Here is a 19,643-nt window from a genome sequence, read left to right on the forward strand (position 1 = left end):
GCAATCATACCTATTGATTGACTTGCGTCAATCAATATCGTTATAGACACGCTCGCCAGAGAAAGAGACGACCACAGTAGTGCATTGCGCATGCTCAGTTGCCTGCGGCACCAACGTGCTTAGTGTATACTCAGTGCACCTTGGCTACCATACCTATTGATTAAGCCTATTGATTAAGGAATAATCAAATTACGAAGAGCAAATAAATGCGAGATAAAAGAAGCAACAAAAATAACCTATTTACTTATAAAACAACGCCCGTAGAAAGGCGTGTAAAAGTAGCCCAGAATTCAAAAACAAAAAGAAAGAAATTGTTGTGTGCTCAGCAGGCACAATGGTACAGACGCCAGCGGCGCCAAAACTTAACAAAATAATTGTTTTTTCCCTTAGGCATGGGAACACTGGAATAAAATTTTGAAGAACTTGGAAGGAAGCAAATCAGGGAGCAGCCGCATCGTCCTCATCATCAGAAGGTACAAACTCAGGGGGCGGCTAACCGAGACGCTCAGCAGCCAACACAGCGGCACTGTGTTCCAATCGCCGCTGGAACCACGCAAGATCATACTCTGGCATGTGGTTCTCCCAGGCGTGCTTAACAGCGTCCTTGGCCGCTTGCTCACCCTGATCATAGGACTCCAGAAGACGCTCGCGCAAGGTGCGAACTTGAGACCTGGCCGTCTCCAGATCCCCCCGAAGTTGCTCGGCATCCTCAGCCGCCTCTTTGATTTGGGGAAGCTCCCGCAGTTGGTCCTGAAGCGTCCGTATTTCCGCCGCCACTGTCTTGGCCTCCTCGACCATCGCCACCATGTCTTTGTCCTGCGCCAAGATCTTCTTTAGCAGCTCGGCCTTGTCAGACCTCAATGAAGCTACCTCCTTTGCTTGAAGGTCTATGGTCGTCTGCATCTGCAGGCGGACCTCTTCAATGGATTTGAACGCATAGTCACCATGGTGGGTGGACTCAGCCACCTGAGCTTTGAGCTCCTCAGCAGTGCGGGTCTTCCAACCCTTGCAGAATTCCATGCGGCAGAACAACTGCAAATGGAGCTACATGTTAGTAAATGAATTGAAAAGGAAAACAATTACAAGCAAAGTGGGAAATAGACTCACGTCGAGAAGAGTGGCCTGGATCGCACCAAACTGGGCGTCAGTCTTGCGGCCAGGAAGAGAAGCAACATACTCTGCGGGGACGGCCTTAAAAACCTTACGGCATATAGCCACCCTATCCTTTGACGAATAGTGAGGAGTAGCGGGTACGTTCTCGTCCTCTGCAGCAGCTGCATCCTTCCCTTTGTCTTTGGCTATAGGAAAAACAACGGCCTTAGGATGACGCGGAGAGTAAGAAGAACTGCCAGAGGAGGCTCGATACGTCTGAACGACGTTCGAATAATACTTACCGCCCGATGACCTAGCTCGGCGGGCCACCTCCGCAGGTATCTGGGAACGGACGTCGGCCGGAATTCCAGAAAGAGGGTCCTCCAGCTCGTCAGGATGCCCACCAGACTTTGATTTGGACACCAAGTCCACAACCAGAGACGGCTTGTCCACGCCAATCTCATCGTCATCGGGGCGACCCCCCTCAGCAACCTTCGACTCGTCCTTCTTCACAAGACGGCGGGGTATAGGTTTGGGCTTTTTGAAGGTACTCGGAGTCTCCGAGCCAGCTGGCACGGCTCTTTTCTTCAGCTGGGACAGAGTCGTCCCCTATTTCTTCCCTGACGCCTTAGCCGCGTCCTTAGCTTGCTAAAAAAGAACGTAAAGGACAGTCAGATGTTTGGCCTCGTGATGAATTACAAGTCACTCACTGAATAGTGGCTCGTCATTAAAAAAGGACGCCCGTCTTGATAATGACGAGGCGTACCTTATCAATCTCAAGTCACTCACTGAATAGTGGCTCGTCATTAAAAAAGGACGCCCGTCTTGAAAATGACGGGGCGTACCTTATCATTCTCAAGTCACTCACTGAATAGTGGCTCGTCATTAAAAAGGACGCCCGTCTCAAAATGACGAGGCGTACCTTATCAATCACAAGTCGCTCACTGAATAGTGGCTCGTCATTAAAAAGGACGCCCGTCTCAAAATGACGAGGCGTACCTTATCAATCACAAGTCACTCACAGAATAGTGGCTCGTCATTAAAAAGGATGCCCGTCTAAAAAATGACGAGGCGTACCCTATCAATCACAAGTCACTTGTGAAAAATTGGCTCGTCACCAAAGGAACGCCCGTCTTAAAAAGTGACGAGGCGCACCTTGGCAACCGCAAGTCACTCACAGAATAGTGGCTCGTCATTAAAAAGGACGCCCGTCTCAAAAATGACGAGGCGTACCTTATCAACCACAAGTCACTCGCAGAATAGTGGCTCGTCATTAAAAAGGACGCCCGTCTCAAAAATGACGAGGCGTACCCTATCAATCACAAGTCACTTGTGAAAAAATGGCTCGTCACCAAAGGAACGCCCGTCTTAAAAAGTGACGAGGCGCACCTTGGCAATCGCAAAAAAAAAAAAAAAAAAAAAAAAAAAAGACGCCCACTGTAGACACTGGACGGGAAAAGCTTAACTTGCAAAGACAATGACCTAAGAGAATACTCACCTTCTCCTCCAACTCGGCCTTGGCTTTCTGCATCTTGGCCTCATAGATGTCGGCCATCCAATCGGTCATGTCGCCCTTCCCAATATCTGCCGCCGATAACTTGCTCATCCCTTCCTCTGCGAACAAAAAGAAATCCAAAGTTAGAAAAAAAAAAAGAAAAAAAAAAGAATAGACCAACGCGGAACGGCACATAAATTGGCATACAACCTCGAGTCATAGAATATCCTAAGCCTACGGCCGCTAGAAAGGCCTCATTCCGAAACTGGCTAATGTGCGGCAACCACTCGGCCGGCACATGGAAAGTCTTGTCCACTGTTAAGTGGTAAGTGTTGGCCTTGAACAGGACCATTATTTGATCCCACTCCTCGGCAGTAAGGGGTGGAAGGGGCTCGTCACGGTCCATATAGTTGGCGTTGCAGTTCCAGCGGCTCATCCTCTCATACATCTCCTGGTCGTCCGTGTAAAACACAACCCACCTTTTCCTCCACATATGCCATTTGCTGAGCTTGCCGACCACTGTCTGGTAGGTACCACGGCTGCTCAGATTAAACCACCCTTTGGCGGCACTGGGAGAACGAGAGAGGGAGACCAGATGCAGAAAAGCGTTGAAAGACGGCTCCACGTCGTTTAGCGCACATTTGGCAATATAGCCAAAGATATCAGCCCACGAGTTGAGGGTCAGCTGGGCCACCCCAATGTTAAAACCATCTAACACTTCCACAACGAAGGGGTGTGGAGGGAATCTCATGCCGAGCTTGATGGATGCGGCATACACGGGGAATTCTCCCTCGGCAAGCAGGCTGACGGTCGAGTCCAGACCGGCCGGCACACGCATCTGGTACCCTTTCCCCACGCAGAGGTCGTCCCTCATCTTGGCCCCATGCCTGTCTAGCCACCGCATCCAGCCTATGTCTGGGTGAATCTCCGACGGAAGCAATTGGGCCTCCTCCCGTCCTCTGGGCCTAATAGGCTGGGGAGCAGCCTCTTGCTCCTCGGCGGCCGATGGCAATGGAGCGACGCTTCACTCCCCCACTGCCTGGCTCGCTGTACCCCCTGACGAGCTTGCCGTTTGCTCCTCCACCTCGACATATTCGTCGATCTCTTGAAAGAGTTCGGCATATTCTTCGTCGGCTGCCGAGGCGGTGGAAGAATACCTCTCCCTAAGGGGTGTGAATGTTTCCTCCCGCAAGCGCAAGCGCGTAGGATCTGTCGTTTGCTTGGTTCTAGCCATGCCTTCTGCATAGTGAACGAAGCACGGCTTAGGAGTGACCAACAATGAAGAAAAAGACGCGATTGGACGTCCGCCCCGACAAAAGACGAACGGCGGAAAAATCTCAATTAAAACCTTCAAACCCTTACCTAGTACTAGGAGGCCGGCCGCTAACAAAAGGAAAAATGACGAGGGGATAACAAAAACAAGAAAGAAAGGCGAAAACTAACCTTGAAAGATCTGTGAAGTACTTGGTGAAGAACAAGTTGAGTTTGGTGAAGAACAGGTTGAGTTTGGTGAAGAACAAGTTGAGTCTTGCGGTGGCCGGAAATCGCCTGCTGGTGGTGGGAGTTCGCCGGAAATCGCCTGTGTACAGCTCTGTGAAAATGAAATGTAAAAAATGAATTTTACACCCCTCTATATATAGGGAGGGGAAAAATGGAGAAAGGTGACACGTGTCACCACCTCAACACCTGTCCCAGAGACGAAGATGCAAATCAAAGGTCAAGAAGCGATATCCAGAAAGTGTTTCCAGAAATGCCCTTCTTGAGGGGCAAATGTTGTGGGCAAAATTACCATGCCTTCGTGTACCAATGAGGATGCGACACATGGCACGTATTACGCCCCCTAAGCAGAAACCATACGAAGACTACTCCACAGCATGGGTAGCAGTCTACGTATCTACAATGTATATGCATTTGTATTTAAGAGTGTATAAATGTATGTAGTGTACCTATACCTGAAAAGGGGCCTAAGTAGTAGGTATCCCAAGTAGCATGAATAAGCGCAATAGGCCCAAGCAGCCCACTATTGCCAAAAGGGGCCAGAGAATTGTAAGGAGAAAGGACACATGTCCTCCTCCCATACCCTAGCCAATCATGTAAAGGGAATATTAGGTCATTCCCACAAAAACCTAGTACTATAAATAGTCCCACTTTCCTAGAAAAATGGGTCACAATCAATACATTCAAGAGCAATTACTGCTTTGCCTTCTCTCTACTTTCTCTCTCTATAAAAATACAATCTTGTGAAATCCTTAGAAGTTACCGGAAAACCTCCTAGGTATCTCACCGGAAAAACCCCACAACAACTGGCATTCAACTTCTTTGTGCTAATAGGGACCCCTAATTACCTAAATGGTAAAGAGCCTTGAGATAAACCAGAAGCCATCACCAGTACTCATCCCACTGCAATAGATATTGGTCCTTTCTTTACTAGCAATTAAGCCAGAAGTCTGAGAGCTCGAACAATTGCAGACCCTGAATCATGCACCACACAGAAGGAAGTTCACCCTTACAAAACAACAAAACATCATCGGTAAAGCATAAGTGGTTCAACTTCAGGCTTGCACATCTCTGTTGGAACTTAAATTGTTGCATCTCACCAACATAAGTCATGATAGAGAGAGATATTCCATACATATGACAAACAACAAGGGGGAGAGAGGGGTTTTTCTCAAACCCTGTGCTTTACTAAACTGCATCATACATTCTGTAGTGAAAATTGTCAAGTTGAAAATGCATATCTTTTGCTGGTATGTAACTATGTACTATATGTTATTCTTGCGAGCTTTAAGATTTTCCTTTCTCGTTGTACTGCAGGGGGCTTCCACAAATCAAAATCTGATGGAATGGGATAAACTGTGGACCATCAATAAAAAGATCATCGATCCTGTTTGTCCTAGACATACTGCTGTGCTTGAGGACCGTCGAGTTATGATAACCATCACTGATGGCCCTGTAGAGCCCTTTGTGCGCATCATACCTCGACATAAAAATTGCAAAGCTGCAGGAGATAAGTGTACATCATACACTAAAAACATATGGATTGATTATGCTGATGCTCTAAGTATATCTGCTAATGAAGAGGTGACTTTAATGGATTGGGGAAACGCCATCATCAAAGAAATCAAGAGGGATGAGACGGGTACTATCGTGCAGTTATTAGGAGTATTGCATCTTGAAGGGTCTGTTAAAAAAACTAAGCTGAAGTTGACCTGGCTTCCCGAGACAGACGAATTAGTTAGGCTTCAACTTGTGGAGTTTGATCATCTTATTACTAAGAAGAAGCTGGTAATAACTAGTCTATACATAGCAGTATTTATGTCATAGTCATTTGTTAATTTCTTGATTGAATGCATTTTTCTCAGGCGAAAATCAAGAAAAAGAAGGGAGCTAAAACAAAGGAGGAGAAGATGCAGGAGGAGGAAGATTTTCTGAATGCAGTTAACCCTGTCACCAGAAAAGACACCTTTGCACTTGGGGACTCGAATATGCGGAATCGGAATCTGATTCCTGGAGAAATCATACAGCTAGAGAGAAAGGGTTACTTCCGATGTGATGTTCCTTTCTTGAGACATACAAAGCCAGTGGTTCTTTTCGCAATTCCAGATGGAAGGAAGCATAATGTTATGCAGTAACATCTTGACTCTTTGAGTGTTGGGTATGCTGGAAAACTCTCTTGGTTTATCTAACTTATTTGATTATGCTTACTAGGACTAAGGAGAAGGTTGCAGAATTCGTAGTATTGTTCAGTACCCCTTGAGAGTTGGATGTGCAGGGAAGTCCTCTTAGTTTAACTGGTTAACTTAATTATTAGGAACAATTGTTTGATTTCAGAACTTTATCAGCTTAAAGTCTTAAACTCTAAACCATGGCTATCTTCTTACCGAGTACTTGCATATGCAACTTCTGATAATCATGTCTAATCAAGTCAATAAGTTTTAATAAGTCAACTATTTTATAATCATGTCTGGTCATGTTTATCAAGTACCGATCAGGTCCTGTAAATTTCAATTATGTCTAATAAAATTCAATATATGTATGAGTCCAATCTGATCGAGGGTTTGAAAATTCACGTATCATCCGATAAAGGCCTTGTTTGGCAAATGGCTTTTTGATGGCTTTTTGGTTGGCTTTTGGCTGTTGGCTTTTTAATCTGGTCAAACAGCCAAAAAATATGTTTGGTAACTGACTTTTTAGCTTGCTGAAAAGCTAGCTTTTCCGCCAAAAATGAAAAGCTAGTAACACTAGCTTTTGGAGTTGGCTTTTGGCTTTTCACTATCTAAATTACTTTTTTGTCCTTATTTTTTACTAATTAACTAATAGTTAATAATTAATAATTAATAATTAATAATTAATCATTAATAATTAATAATTAATAATTAATAATTAATAATTAATAATTAATAATTAATAATTAATAATTAATAATTAATAATTAATAATTAATAATTAATAACTAATAATTAATAATTAATAATTAATAACTAATAATTAATAATTAATAATTAATAACTAATAATTAATAATTAATAATTAATAATTAATAACTAATAATTAATAACTAATAATTAATAATTAATAATTAATAACTAATAACTAATAACTAAAAGTTAATAATTACGGAGTACTCCATATTAATTAATGACTAATAACTAAAAGTTAATAATTAATAAATAATTATTTATTAATTAATAATAATTAATCATTAATTATTAATTAATAATTAATAATTATTATTAATTTAATTATTATTAATTATTAATTATTAATCATTGATTATTAATTATTAGTTATTAATTATTACTCCATAATTATTAATTAAAATAATAATTTATTAATACTATTGCATAAAGTAATTTATTTTTAAATTTATATTTTATTTATTTGTAATTACGTTTTACTCCGTACATAATACAAAGTATGTATTGAAAAATGAATAAAATTCATTAAATGTCCTTAAATGTCATTTTACATAGCTACAGCCAACAGCCAACAACTGATTTTACCAAACATATTTGTAACCAATCCATAGTCAAACAGCCAACAAAAGCAGCCAACTTGAACAGCCAGTCAAACCAGCCAAGTAAAACAGCCGACAACCAACGGCCAACAGCCAATTGCCAAACAGGGCCAAAGAAAAAGTGGATTTAACAAAAGGAGTAAGAATATGGTGGAATGGTTGTTGCCACTTGCCACCAAATTGAGCTAAATTAACCAGATTGAGTAGAGAGGGAATCATGATGTCCTAAAACACTGTGAAGTGAAGTAGCTTGTGTAGGTTAAATAGAGTAGGGTTGACAATTGACAAGGCCACATGCATGACAAGTTATATTCTTTAGTCGTAGAATGGTAACGTAAGTAAGAAGGCAAAAGATGTGATGCAGAGATACCACTCTGTCTGTCTGTCACCTTCCTTCTCTTTTAATTCGATCAGTCACATTTCACATTACTCATCACTCACAAAAACTCACTAATAATCCTATTTGACCTCTCATTCACCGATAGATTTTTAGTAGTCTTAACTTCATTTTACAACATGTTTTTGGGTATCAAATCTACATCAGTGCTCTATTTTTTAAAGTTTTTTACCCCTCAAAAAAAGTATCTGTACTTTAGAAACATTAGTCCAAAATAAATCACAACTAAATCTAACAAATGAGCCGTTTATATTGGTTTCGGAACGAGTCGATCAATTCAGTTCAGATCATTTTGGGTTACTCATACTTGGGTCGAGTACTTGTTTGGGATGAGTCCATGGGAGTGCATATTTAATTTGGCTTATTGGATGGTCGAATCAAGTCAAGATTTCTGGTCATATCGGAATGAGATTTTTTGAGGTTAGATAAGGTCATTTTGATTAGAAATATCCAATAATACTAATAGCAATAATGATGAAAAATATACTCCGTAATATTTTCTTTACTTATTAACGATATACTATTACTCCACTCCTTCCCTAAAAGATTGTTCCATTTGATTTTTAATGGTCTACAAGACACGACTTAAAACGTAAAATCTCTAATTCTACAGGCGTAAAAAAAATATAAAAAGTTGATACTCCGATAATATATATTGAAACAAATCTCACAAGATCTCACATGACTAAATTATTTCTTATACGCTAATAATAATTCATGGTCAAAATTTTCAAAGTTTGACTTAAAAAATTGCAAAGGGACAATCTTTTAGGGACATAGTGAGTAGGATATTAGGTATAAGACGATTCGGGTCATTTCAGTCCAGGTCAGTTAAGTTCGGTTACTTGATTCTGGTCAATTCGAGTATCAAGTTATATCATATCTACTCAATTTCGAGTCAGATTTGATTAGTTTCAGTTCTGATCATTTTTTGTTCGAGTTATGTTCGGATAGTCATTTCGGGTTAAAGTTGGGTATCAAATCGGACCAATTAGTCGGGTCAATATATTCATTCAGATCAACAAAATTAGGCATTGCTCCGTATTACTCCCTCCAAAAAATTTTAGGAGTTACAATTACTACTCGCGGCCGTGTTTTTTTAGAAGTTATATACAATTTTGGTAACTATTTCACCCACTCTTCAATTGTTTATTATTTGATATTTTTCTATAGACCCACTTAAATCATACTCGCTCCGTATTTATTTAAGAGATACACTTGGCCGGGCACGAGTATTAAGAAGAAGAATTGAATGAAATAAAATAATAAAGTAAGTGGGGTTGGGTAGATATTTTAATAAGTAAACAAGTGGGGACCATGTCATTTTGGGGGTTGGGAGGTGGGGTGGGTTTATGAAATTATTTGTTTAATAGGATAGTGGGTGATAGGGTAAATTAGATGTACTACGTATTATTTAATTAGATGGTGAGGTTGATAAGTTACTAAAAATAGCAAGTGTATCTCTTAAATAAATACGGTCGGAAAAGGCAAGTGTATCCCTTAAATAAATACGAATGGAGTAATTAATAATTTCATTTTTGCTAACTTTTATACCCTACTTGTATGATTTTATATTTTTCATTGTTATCATGCATATAGATGGATCATTAATAACTTAGAAACATTAGAATTACAACTAGATCTGACAAAGGGGTCGTTTTTAGATCAGTTTTGGAACGAGTCAATTCATTTCAAGTTATTTTGGGTCACTCATACTTGGATCGAGTACGTGTTTGGGATGAGTCTGTTTAATTTGGTCTACTAGAAGGTCGGATCGAGTCAAGCTTGGATTTGTTCATATTTGATCATGATTGTTTGGGGTTAGATCAGGTAATTTTGATTAAAAATGTTCAATAATAATAATAATAGCAATAATAATAATATAATTATCAATAGTAATAATAATAATAGCAATAATTATAATAATGATTATTATTATCAATAGTAATAATAATAGCAATAATGATGGAAAAATATACTCCATTATACTTTCTTTACTGTTTAATGATAAGTTATTAGGATATACGGAGTACTCTGTACCTCGTAAACTAACAAATATTAGGTGTCAAATGATTCAGGTCGTTTCGGTCCGGGTCAATTAAGTTTGGTTACTTGGTTTTGGTCAATTAATTAAGTATTGAGTCATATCTGACCAAGTCAATTTCGAGTCGGTTTTGATCAGTTTCGAGTCGGTTTTATACTTTTATGTTTGAGTTAAGTCTGGGTCGTCATTTCAGATTAAAGTTGGGTATCGAAACAAACCAATTAATTTAGATTAATATATTTCAGATGAATTTGGCCAAGTCTATGACAAATTAGGCATTACTCCTTAACAGAAGTATGAAATTTGAAGAGCTAGAAATTAAAACTAACATAAAAATAGGTCTATATGCAATTAAATTTTTAACTCCTCATAGAGAGAGTAACTTGACATGGTTTTCAATTACTAATTTACTACTGTTCAGTTGTTGTCAGTACATTACTAAACACCTTTACACGGTTACACCTATTTGGAATGACACCAACCCTAACATCACATTTATTTATTTCCCTTTTTATTTATTAATTGATTTCTTCACATACTTCTCACTATATATATTCTCTATCAATCACTTCAATATTACACCAACATTTCAAGTTATTGTTGCTTCTTTCTATCATTTCACAACATTAGAATTATGATAGAATTTCATCTTCATATGCCTCTCTTTGGCACTAAAAAGGAAAGAGAAACTTTGTTTATGCTCTTTCCCATGAAAAACTCCATCCTTTTCATCAACAACAACATTAAGTAACCCTTCTTAAGGTGCTATATCTCTCCTGAGCTTCCTTTCGGCATAACCCCTTTTTCTCTATGAACTATGTATATATTTCACCATTTCGGATGAAGTACGTACGTACGACTCTCGTTTTCTTCTTTTTTATATCGTGATCTTTTCTCTCTTAGCATTCTATTTTCGTTTTACACGTCCTTGTTATAGGGTAATCATTTACCCTTTGGATGTCGTGCCGTTTTTCTTGGCCTTGCAAGGCTTTATCTATTTTCTTCCTTATTCCTAATCACCTTTCATTCCACTCCTTTTGCTTGTCTTTCTCTCCTCCTTAATCAAATCTCCCATACTATTCTTGGTCGACTGTCCCTTCTGAGCTAATTACGTTTATTCAAGTATCGAGAGATAACGTTCTTGCATGATTACACAAGAGTTTAAGCGCGCAGCTGATGAGGTCGTAACATATAATCTAGTACTTGGCTCGATCTTTATCATTTGCAGAACCGCTCTTTTATGTTTAATTAATTTTCTCCTTTTCCTAGCATAGTACCATGTACGTACTATTGTAGTAGTAAAACTGTACTCTATGTAATATATTATTCCAATTAATGAATTAAATTCACAAGTTTGATTGAAGTATGAAGTTGTTAAATCGAGGTTTAGTGGTTCTTTTTGTTAATATTTATGTATTTCTTTTATAAAAGGGCAATATTGTTCAGTTTTCGCTAACAGTCAATGCAAGTTACAGAATGAGAATCAATGTTTTTTTTCTATATAAAAAAAAACTTCAGATGGATTTGACTATTTGAGTGTCAAATCATCCACCAGATGATAGATTTATTCTGGTTAATTTCGAGTTTTTCCCCATTAATGTAGAGTTTGATCTGAGTGTCAAGTCACCTTGTATGGCCATGAAAGACAGTTTTCATGCTACTATAGTCTATAGACAAGTTGGTAGAGATTCCTGGAAAATAATAAACTTTCTTTTTTAATTGAAAGTTATTCTCAAGATTGTTTTTTACTTAAAAAATAAATAAAAATGAACCAGAACATTATTGGTATACCTAGGTAATTAGGTAAGTAAAGAGAGTTAGGTCAAGTGATAAGCAGTTTAATGCCGCTTAAAGAAGATTTTTGGGTTCAAATCTCGCGTTATATTCTGGTCACTTTCAACAAGTCATTCAATTTAATTTCGAGTTAATTTGGGCCATATTCAAAGCTTATGAATTACAAATCAAGTGTACATGTCATTTCTGTTATGTTTGTTACAGAGTGCTGAATAAAATAATTATATCCTCTCATGCATCATGCATGTGCAGGTTATAGTACTGTAATAAATTAAACTGATTATGTCAACAGAAAAAAAAGAAAAAATTAACTGAGAAGGTAACATCAAATCCCCCAATATAGCTAATTACCTAGACTTGAAGGAGATTGTCAGATTTCAGAAGTATGTTCAATCCTTTGTAACTTGGAAAATCGAAGTTTCCAACTTTTTTTAACTCTTGAAAAACAATGAAAAATCGTATTCCTAGTTAGTGGTGTTGAAAATCCGGTCCATATTAGTTGACTTCGGTCCGGTCTTCGGTCCTTTAAATTTGGGTTTTCGGGTTATCGGTCATGTTCGGACCGATCGACCCTGTTTAAATTAAATTAAAACATTATTTTTTTCAGTTCCTTAAATTCATGTATTATTTTCTTTTGTTTTCATACTCTTTAATCTTCATGTATTATATCCATCTCTACTCCCTTTGAAAATGGAGAATCAAAGCGTGAAAGATTGTCTAACTATACTTTTTTTGGAAATAAATAACCACGAAAATTATATGAAGGCATAGTCAATAATTGTGGTCCATCCTGTCCGGTCCGGGCTTAGACCGGAATTTTTCCAGTCTGTCTTGATTCCAATTCGGTTTCGGACCGGCTTGCAGCCCTACCTACTTACGTTGGTCGACACATGATCTTGACATGCATTTCTCAGTTGCAAAAACAAAACAAAAAATCTATTTAAACTTACAAAAAATTGTCTTTCATTGCTCAATATTATGTCTCTTAATACATGATTCTATTCAATATTTACAGAAGATGACTCTCTGTAACTCCTCTCTTTTTTTTCTTCGTCAATTTCCTGGAAATTTTGTGATCACACATCCTACAGAACTACAGGTGTAATACAAAATTACATACTTCGTATATCAATTTCTATACAAGAAATCTGGACAAAAAAAAAATGGGGCAACACATCTGTCTGTAAAGAAATACAAAAGAAAAGAAAAAGATAGAGCTGACCATAAGCCGTACGTGCTAGGCTATAGCATGAGCGAGCCGTGCTGTGTCTGATCGGCTCTAGAAAAACTGATCAACTACCTGTAGCAACATATTGGTTGAGAGAACAAAACCAAGATTTCCGGCCTTCAACATGGGAAGATGATCGCCGTAATCTGACTCTTCCACACCTACTTAACTGGTTTCTAAAACTCCGGTTCCCGGTCCCACCAATAATAGAAGGACTAGTCTCTGATCCTCCACAGCAACCCGAGTTGAGTTTCATAGATGGAAATCTTTGACAGCTCAAAGAACGGAATGAGGAATTTAGAGGGGAGACTTGGTTGGAGGAGGAAGAAGAAGAAGAAACTGGAGGTGGCTTGCAAAGAGGCATTGTCAAAGAGGCACGCTCGTTTTTCTCACACGAGCACCCACAAAATGACAATGACAAGCTCGTCCTACCGATCTCTTTGGGTATGACTCTTATCCCTGGAAGTTTGACGAATGAGACAATGCCATGTCGGCAGAGAGGACACGGGATTGAACCTGGTGGACCGTTGGTGACAGACGAGGAGCAGTTCATGGTGCATAGGTATAATGCACATCTTGCGCAGAACTCATGACCACAACCTGTACAGGACATATGTTACATTGATGATCAGACATAATTAAAGTTGATGCAGATTGAAGTATAATAGTCAAGTTAGACAAGAACATGATGCACGACAAAAGAAAAATTGTGCAACATGACAAAGAACAAACAGGTATTACTGTATTAGGCTTGATATTGGGGGATATGGGAGTAGATTAGAAAGGTAACATGTCGGATTGTAGGAGTATATGGAGTTGTGAGTGCAGGGTAACGATTATACACCATATTCCCTAACCCCATCCATGTATCAACCAAGAAAGGTCGAACAAATACTTGGAGCAGTAAAATAATAAAGCAAATGAAAAAAGGGTGAAAAAATAACTTAAGAAATAACAGTGGTTAATAAAAGTTGATGCTATACCTTCAGAAGCTACTGTGCACCTCCCTTCCAGGCAGACCACACAAGGATCTTGGCATGTTGGTACCAAATCTGAGTTCCTCCAACCACACTCTCTGTGAACGATAGAGAAATCAAAGGAATGAGTTAGCCCTTCAGACAAACAGCATAAACTATCTTCAAGGAATTGGAGAAAACTCGTAGCTCAAGGTTGACATATCCAGAAACACTCCGAATTAATACCCATATAATTCGGTACGAAAAGTTGGAATGGATTACTAGAGGTGACTAAGACCGAGATTCGAACAAGTTGGAAATATTTTGATATTTGGATTTCACCCTGGTAAATTAAAATTTTAACTGCTTACCATCGATAGAAGTCATCACATACTTCAGAAAGTTTTAGGGGGGGGGGGAAATGGTTAGAATAAAGATGGTTGTGGAAAAGTTAAATGGGTTCAAGTTGAACAACAACAACAAATGTAGTGGCTTTTTGAAAAACTACCCTGTTATCTCACTGCTATACGAGGAACACTCGGTATATATTATCCCTCTGCTGGTTCAAATTACGTACCCCCACATAATGATACAGAACTACTAACTCAATAAAATGAATAAAATCCCAGACCAAATGCTTTGAATATGTAACGAACAGCTGATGCTTATTAAAACTTCACAAGTGGTCGACACTTGACAAATGTTACCCCTTTCTCATTAATCCTCTCATTTTAATGGGGTTATTATTGAAATGCGTGTTTAAAATAATGAGACCAAAGACCGGACTCAAAACTTATAAGCATCTCAATGCAGAACCTGAAACCATAATTGACCTGAAAAATTAGAAAGGAACCCCAACTCCCAAGTAAAAGCAGAAGTTTGCTTACCTTGCAATCTTGACAATGCTCAACAGGGGTAGAGACAAATAAGGGGAAGGAATAGATGGCAATTGGAGGCCTTGTGGTGTTGAAAGAATTTCAAGAATTGAATCTCTATGCCAGGAACGAGCAACCATCAATGGAATCCATCTACAACATGGAGAAGAATGGAAGATTTTATTAAAAATTAAATCAAATGTGAAACACAGTTTGTGTGCAAGAACGGGCTCACCACTCACAAGCCCTGTGCACAGGCTACAACTAACAAGTCTATAAGTGAGTTATAAAGAGTATTTACCAAAAGATGCAATCTCCAAAATGAAATTTCAAGGAAGGGCCACCAACAATACAAATAACAGCCTGCAATAATAAGCTAAAACTCTTGCTTTCTCGGGGAAAAATTATATTTCACAGTCGCTGAATTAAAAACATAAGGTCATTTCTGATACAACCCTTAAGACCAAACCCATTTAGAGAAAGAAAGCAGACTATAGCCAACCAATAAAGTTGACAAAACAAGATAATATTAAAGATTTTTTTTCATTTTCATTCTTCAGACTTGATTCAGTGGTACAGCATTGTAAAAAATTGTTGCTAAGATTCGCGGCATCATAGGTTGTTAACTTGTTACTGTCTTTTACAAGATGTAATAGTGTCCTCTCAAGGGCCAAAATTACCTGAAATGACGCATAGAAGCCTTAACTTGAAAAGGAAAACATGGTTCAATGAATAAATCCAGGTTTGATGGGTGGTCAGAAAGCTATTAGTCCTTTTCAAGCTTCTTCTGGAGATAACAAGATTGTGTTTTCTTGCAGGAGAGTTATTCAACAGGATACATTTCGCATTGATAATCAACCGATAAGGGTAAAAATAGCAAGTGAGATTATCGATAACAGGCAGGTGTAACTCTAAACTACAGTCATTTGGCCTTCCATTTTAGTAATACCAACACATTGATTGTCCTTAACCTTGGTAAACCTTGATCCGTATAATTCTTTTACCCCGAAAATTACAGGTACTAGGCACTTTAATCATTTTAATAGAATGATGATACTAGCTTAGAGGGGGAGGGGTCCATCAACAAACAAAAGTTACCATTTATAACAGAAAACAAAAATGAAGCTTCTTCGGAATTCATGTATAGTAAGAAACACTTTATTGCCAATAACTATGGCTTTGAGACACATGAAATAATTATAAACGCAAGACCAACAAGAGCATTAATTCATAGCAAATTGATGGAAAAAGGTATCCGTACCCATTTGCATTTTCAGCCGTCAGACTAGCACCCCTTGCAATCAAAAGCTAAAACACAGCAAATTCAATTCAGAATGATCAGTCAAATTACAGTTTCCCTTATCCAACTAAACTTCATTCAAATGAAAAGAAAGGACCCTACTTGACAACACTGGGGATTTCCGCCACAAGCTGCATAATGGAGAGCAGTGCTTCCTGCACCTACAAAGAAATAAACTCGAATCATGGTAAGCATATGCAGGATAAACTCTTATACTAGACTGGAAAGCATTGAGCTGTACATTAGTACTAAATCATTGTTGCTATTTCCTTTTACAATTTACATTAGATCTGCAGGACTGACAGAATTTTAATTGTTGTACACTTATGTTTCAAAACCTGTCACAGTTACATGCATCAAGCTTGAGATCCAACTTAGCAAACAAAGTCCATACAAATTTCCCAACGGTATCAAAGGAAGAGAAATAAGTTAAGACGGTTACCCATAAGATCAATAGTAGTCCCATCTTCCACAGTTGCTTCACAAACAGAAGCTCCAAGATCCAAAAGTAGTTGGACAGTTTCAAAATGGCCATTCAATGCAGCCATATGAAGTGCTGTGATTCCTCCATCGGCAGGTTTGTTAATCACTTGGTGGAGGGAACTGGTCCAAGAAAGCAGAAGAGAAGACGGCAATAAATAAGGCTTTTCCAAGTTTAGGAAAAATAACAACAAGATGAAAACACTGTAAGGCATGGTACCTTGCATTGAATTCCGGACTTCCACGTTCATTTTTAGATTTCTTTTGCAATAGACCCCAAATGCTAGGAATGCTAGGGATATAATCTGCAAGAAGGAGCCTGATACACCGAGTATGCCCATTCAAAGCAGCCAAGTGAAGAGCGGTGCCCCCATTAAGGTAATCTGCTCTGTGTATCTATATCTCAAATAACTACAACGCGTCAACTAACTTGCATATTCCCTTAAAGGTAGCTATATTTTCAGGAAAGAACTTACATTTGCTTTGAAAAGAACCAGTGTCTGTACAACCTCCCAGTGACCATGCTGACATGCTTGCATCAGAGCAGTCTGTTCATCAAATCATTTTTCTTTCATTATAGAAGATCCAAACGACTAACAGTACATTGTACAAATTATAGACCATCAATTATTATCAACCATACTAATAATAATATAATGCAAACTGACCAAGCTCTAATCCACCAAAAAAGATCAGTTACAAGGATTCTTTCCTACATAACTAACATGTTGAAATCCATGCAATAGAAGTTGCAATTATGTTCGACAGTATCTATCAACTACCTTTCCTAAGTAGTTTTAGGCTCTGTTCGGTTCACCTTATTTTCACTTATTTCAGAAAAAATAAGTTCAGATAAGATAAGTTCAGGAAAAATAAGGGTCGGTCACAAGTACAATTTATAACTAAAATAAGTTCTGATAAGTTCTAATAAGTTCAGATAAAAAATAAATAAGTGAAAATCAGGTAAATAGAACATCTAATTGAAGAGCATGCCAATAATCAAAGATAATGCAGTTACCTGACCACGATAATTCCTTAGATTGATATCCACTCCGGTCTCAAGCAGAAGAGAAACAATCTAAGAATCGAATCAAATCAAACCATAATCATCGAATCTTGAAACACTTGCGAAATTCAAAAACAGATTTCCCTAAAAACATATCACAAACTGAGGCAATCATTTACCTCATGGTGGCCTTGAGCTGCAGAGTAATGCAAAGGGGAATTCCTAACACCAAAAGTCGAGTACCTCACAAGACGAGGATTATACTCTAGTAATGCCTTGGCTTCCTGCAAATCGCCATCTCTAGCAGCAGAAACAAGGCGTTCCCCTGAAGCTGAGCAGCCTAAAGAATTGCCAACTAAGTTTAAGAACCTCATTTGCCTATTGACTAAATAAATCCCAAACTACCAATTCCTCCTCTACCTTAGGCTGCTGCTAAGAACTACAAGAATGGTTTTTGTTCACCATCATTAAAATATGACAGAATCCCAGAATTTGGATAACATAAACAAAAAAACTAGCAATTATTCCTCCTTATTTTCTACAAACAACTAACAACCCAACACGAGAATGTTTGGTGTAACGACCAAAATTTACTGCTGATCTTTCCTCAATCTGATGAATCCCTACAAAAAAAGGGATCACAATTCAAAACATAGAAACAAGCTACTCGATATTCTTACCTAAAAACAAAAGATTTCTTTCGCAATCAAAGAAACCAAATCATTAAGAAAAAAATACCCCTTTAAGCAAATTTTAAGGTGTAGTTTCATTTCATGAATTTAATGAAATGAAATAAGAGTACATACCCATTTCAGAATTCTCCTTCCAAAATCAAAGTTATCTGAAATTGAGCAATTCCCACCAAATTCTTAGAACCCTAATATCCAATTTCCAAAAAAAATAAAAAATTATCAAAAAAATCAATGATCACAATGCTCCTTTAAATTATAAAAAATTCAGCAATACCCACCAAAATTGTCCATATATGGATCAAAATCTTAGACCCCTCATACCTAAATTCCAAAAAAATTGATCAAAGATCAAATTATCCCCCAATTTCCCATCAAATAACCTCAAAAACTGTCAATTGAACAAAATACCCACTTACAAATTCTTTAAAAAGAAGAAAAAAAAATACAAAATTTGCAAAATGGGTTATTGATTTCTTGAAGAAATAGCCCGGGAAAAAGGGGGGCAAATTGAGCACACAACAAAGATAGGATGTCCACCTCAAATGCAATGGAAATAAGTTGTAATTGTCCACACAAAAAACAGTAAACAAAATTAGAGGCAAAATGATGCCTTTTGTCTATTAATTAACTATTAAAACAAAACATCCACACGATTAATCAAATCAATTATTGCAATTATGCAAAAGGGGCAAAACATGTTAAATATATTTGGACAAGAAAAAGAAGGAATGTTCATAGGAAATTGAGGAGAGAGAAAGAAGAGAGATATATGATTTTTTTTTTTTAAATGAAAAAAATGTACATAATCAACCAAACAAACGCCTGCACCGAAAAGCGTGTGTTTGATGATTGGATTTTTGGGATTTGCTAAAAGAAATCCCAAAATTTCACAAGTTTTCCATATTTGCTACAGTCAACGTTGGTAGTTTGGACGTTGCTTTCTTCTTCTTGTCTTTCAGTTATTGGATCATGAAAATAGTTTCACAAATTCTTATTTACAATGGTTGTACAATAAATATTGTACACCGGAGTAAAAGTTAACTCAAAATGCTTAAAAATTAAGCTTATATATGTAAAAGTTATCTATTTTTTTAGTGATAAATTTTTTCATTTTAATAAAACTTATTTCTTCAAAATCACTAATAAGGTATAAAATTAATCATTTAACCTTTTAAAATTTTTATCTATCAACGTTTATAAAAGTTAATCAAAACTAGGTTAAAGTTACAAAAAAATGGTAAAAGTTATCTTGGTGTACAATAAATTT

At 37.6% G+C, this 19,643-nt stretch overlaps 2 protein-coding genes across 7 annotated transcripts in view; one reads left to right on the forward strand and one right to left on the reverse strand.

Annotated features, from left to right (window-relative positions):
* LOC110776030 (glutamate--tRNA ligase, cytoplasmic) overlaps positions 1 to 6,453 on the forward strand; it is a 28,408-nt gene extending 21,955 nt beyond the window's left edge. The window contains exons 1-3 of one of the 3 annotated variants that reach the window (XM_021980609.2): positions 4,762 to 5,117; positions 5,402 to 5,872; positions 5,950 to 6,453. In XM_021980609.2, the coding sequence (XP_021836301.2) occupies positions 5,067 to 5,117; positions 5,402 to 5,872; positions 5,950 to 6,219 (792 nt within the window). In that variant the 5' untranslated portion in view covers positions 4,762 to 5,066 and the 3' untranslated portion in view covers positions 6,220 to 6,453. The other 2 variants (XM_056836709.1, XM_056836708.1) reach the window with 2 other exon arrangements.
* A 6,325-nt stretch (positions 6,454 to 12,778) lies between these two features.
* LOC110776029 (E3 ubiquitin-protein ligase XBAT32) lies at positions 12,779 to 19,334 on the reverse strand. Of its 4 annotated transcripts, none has more exons than XM_056836710.1 (12): positions 18,655 to 19,282; positions 18,491 to 18,561; positions 17,864 to 18,307; positions 17,697 to 17,756; positions 17,155 to 17,226; positions 16,899 to 17,074; positions 16,641 to 16,801; positions 16,301 to 16,353; positions 16,160 to 16,206; positions 14,911 to 15,051; positions 14,051 to 14,142; positions 12,779 to 13,667 (listed from the first exon to the last, which is right to left on the reverse strand). In XM_056836710.1, the coding sequence occupies exons 3-12, from the start codon at positions 18,056 to 18,058 to the stop codon at positions 13,132 to 13,134; spliced, it is 1,533 nt and encodes a 510-aa protein (XP_056692688.1). In that variant the 5' UTR covers positions 18,059 to 18,307; positions 18,491 to 18,561; positions 18,655 to 19,282; the 3' UTR covers positions 12,779 to 13,131. The 4 variants fall into 4 exon arrangements, with proteins under 4 accessions (XP_056692688.1, XP_021836299.2, XP_021836298.2 ...); XM_021980607.2 differs by having other exon boundaries at positions 16,301 to 16,359; positions 18,655 to 19,280; XM_021980606.2 differs by having other exon boundaries at positions 16,301 to 16,359; positions 18,491 to 19,334.
* Between the last annotated feature and the right edge of the window lie 309 nt (positions 19,335 to 19,643).

The sequence above is a fragment of the Spinacia oleracea genome, chromosome 2, assembly GCF_020520425.1.
Source record: "Spinacia oleracea cultivar Varoflay chromosome 2, BTI_SOV_V1, whole genome shotgun sequence".
Classification (NCBI taxonomy): Eukaryota; Viridiplantae; Streptophyta; class Magnoliopsida; order Caryophyllales; family Amaranthaceae; genus Spinacia; species Spinacia oleracea.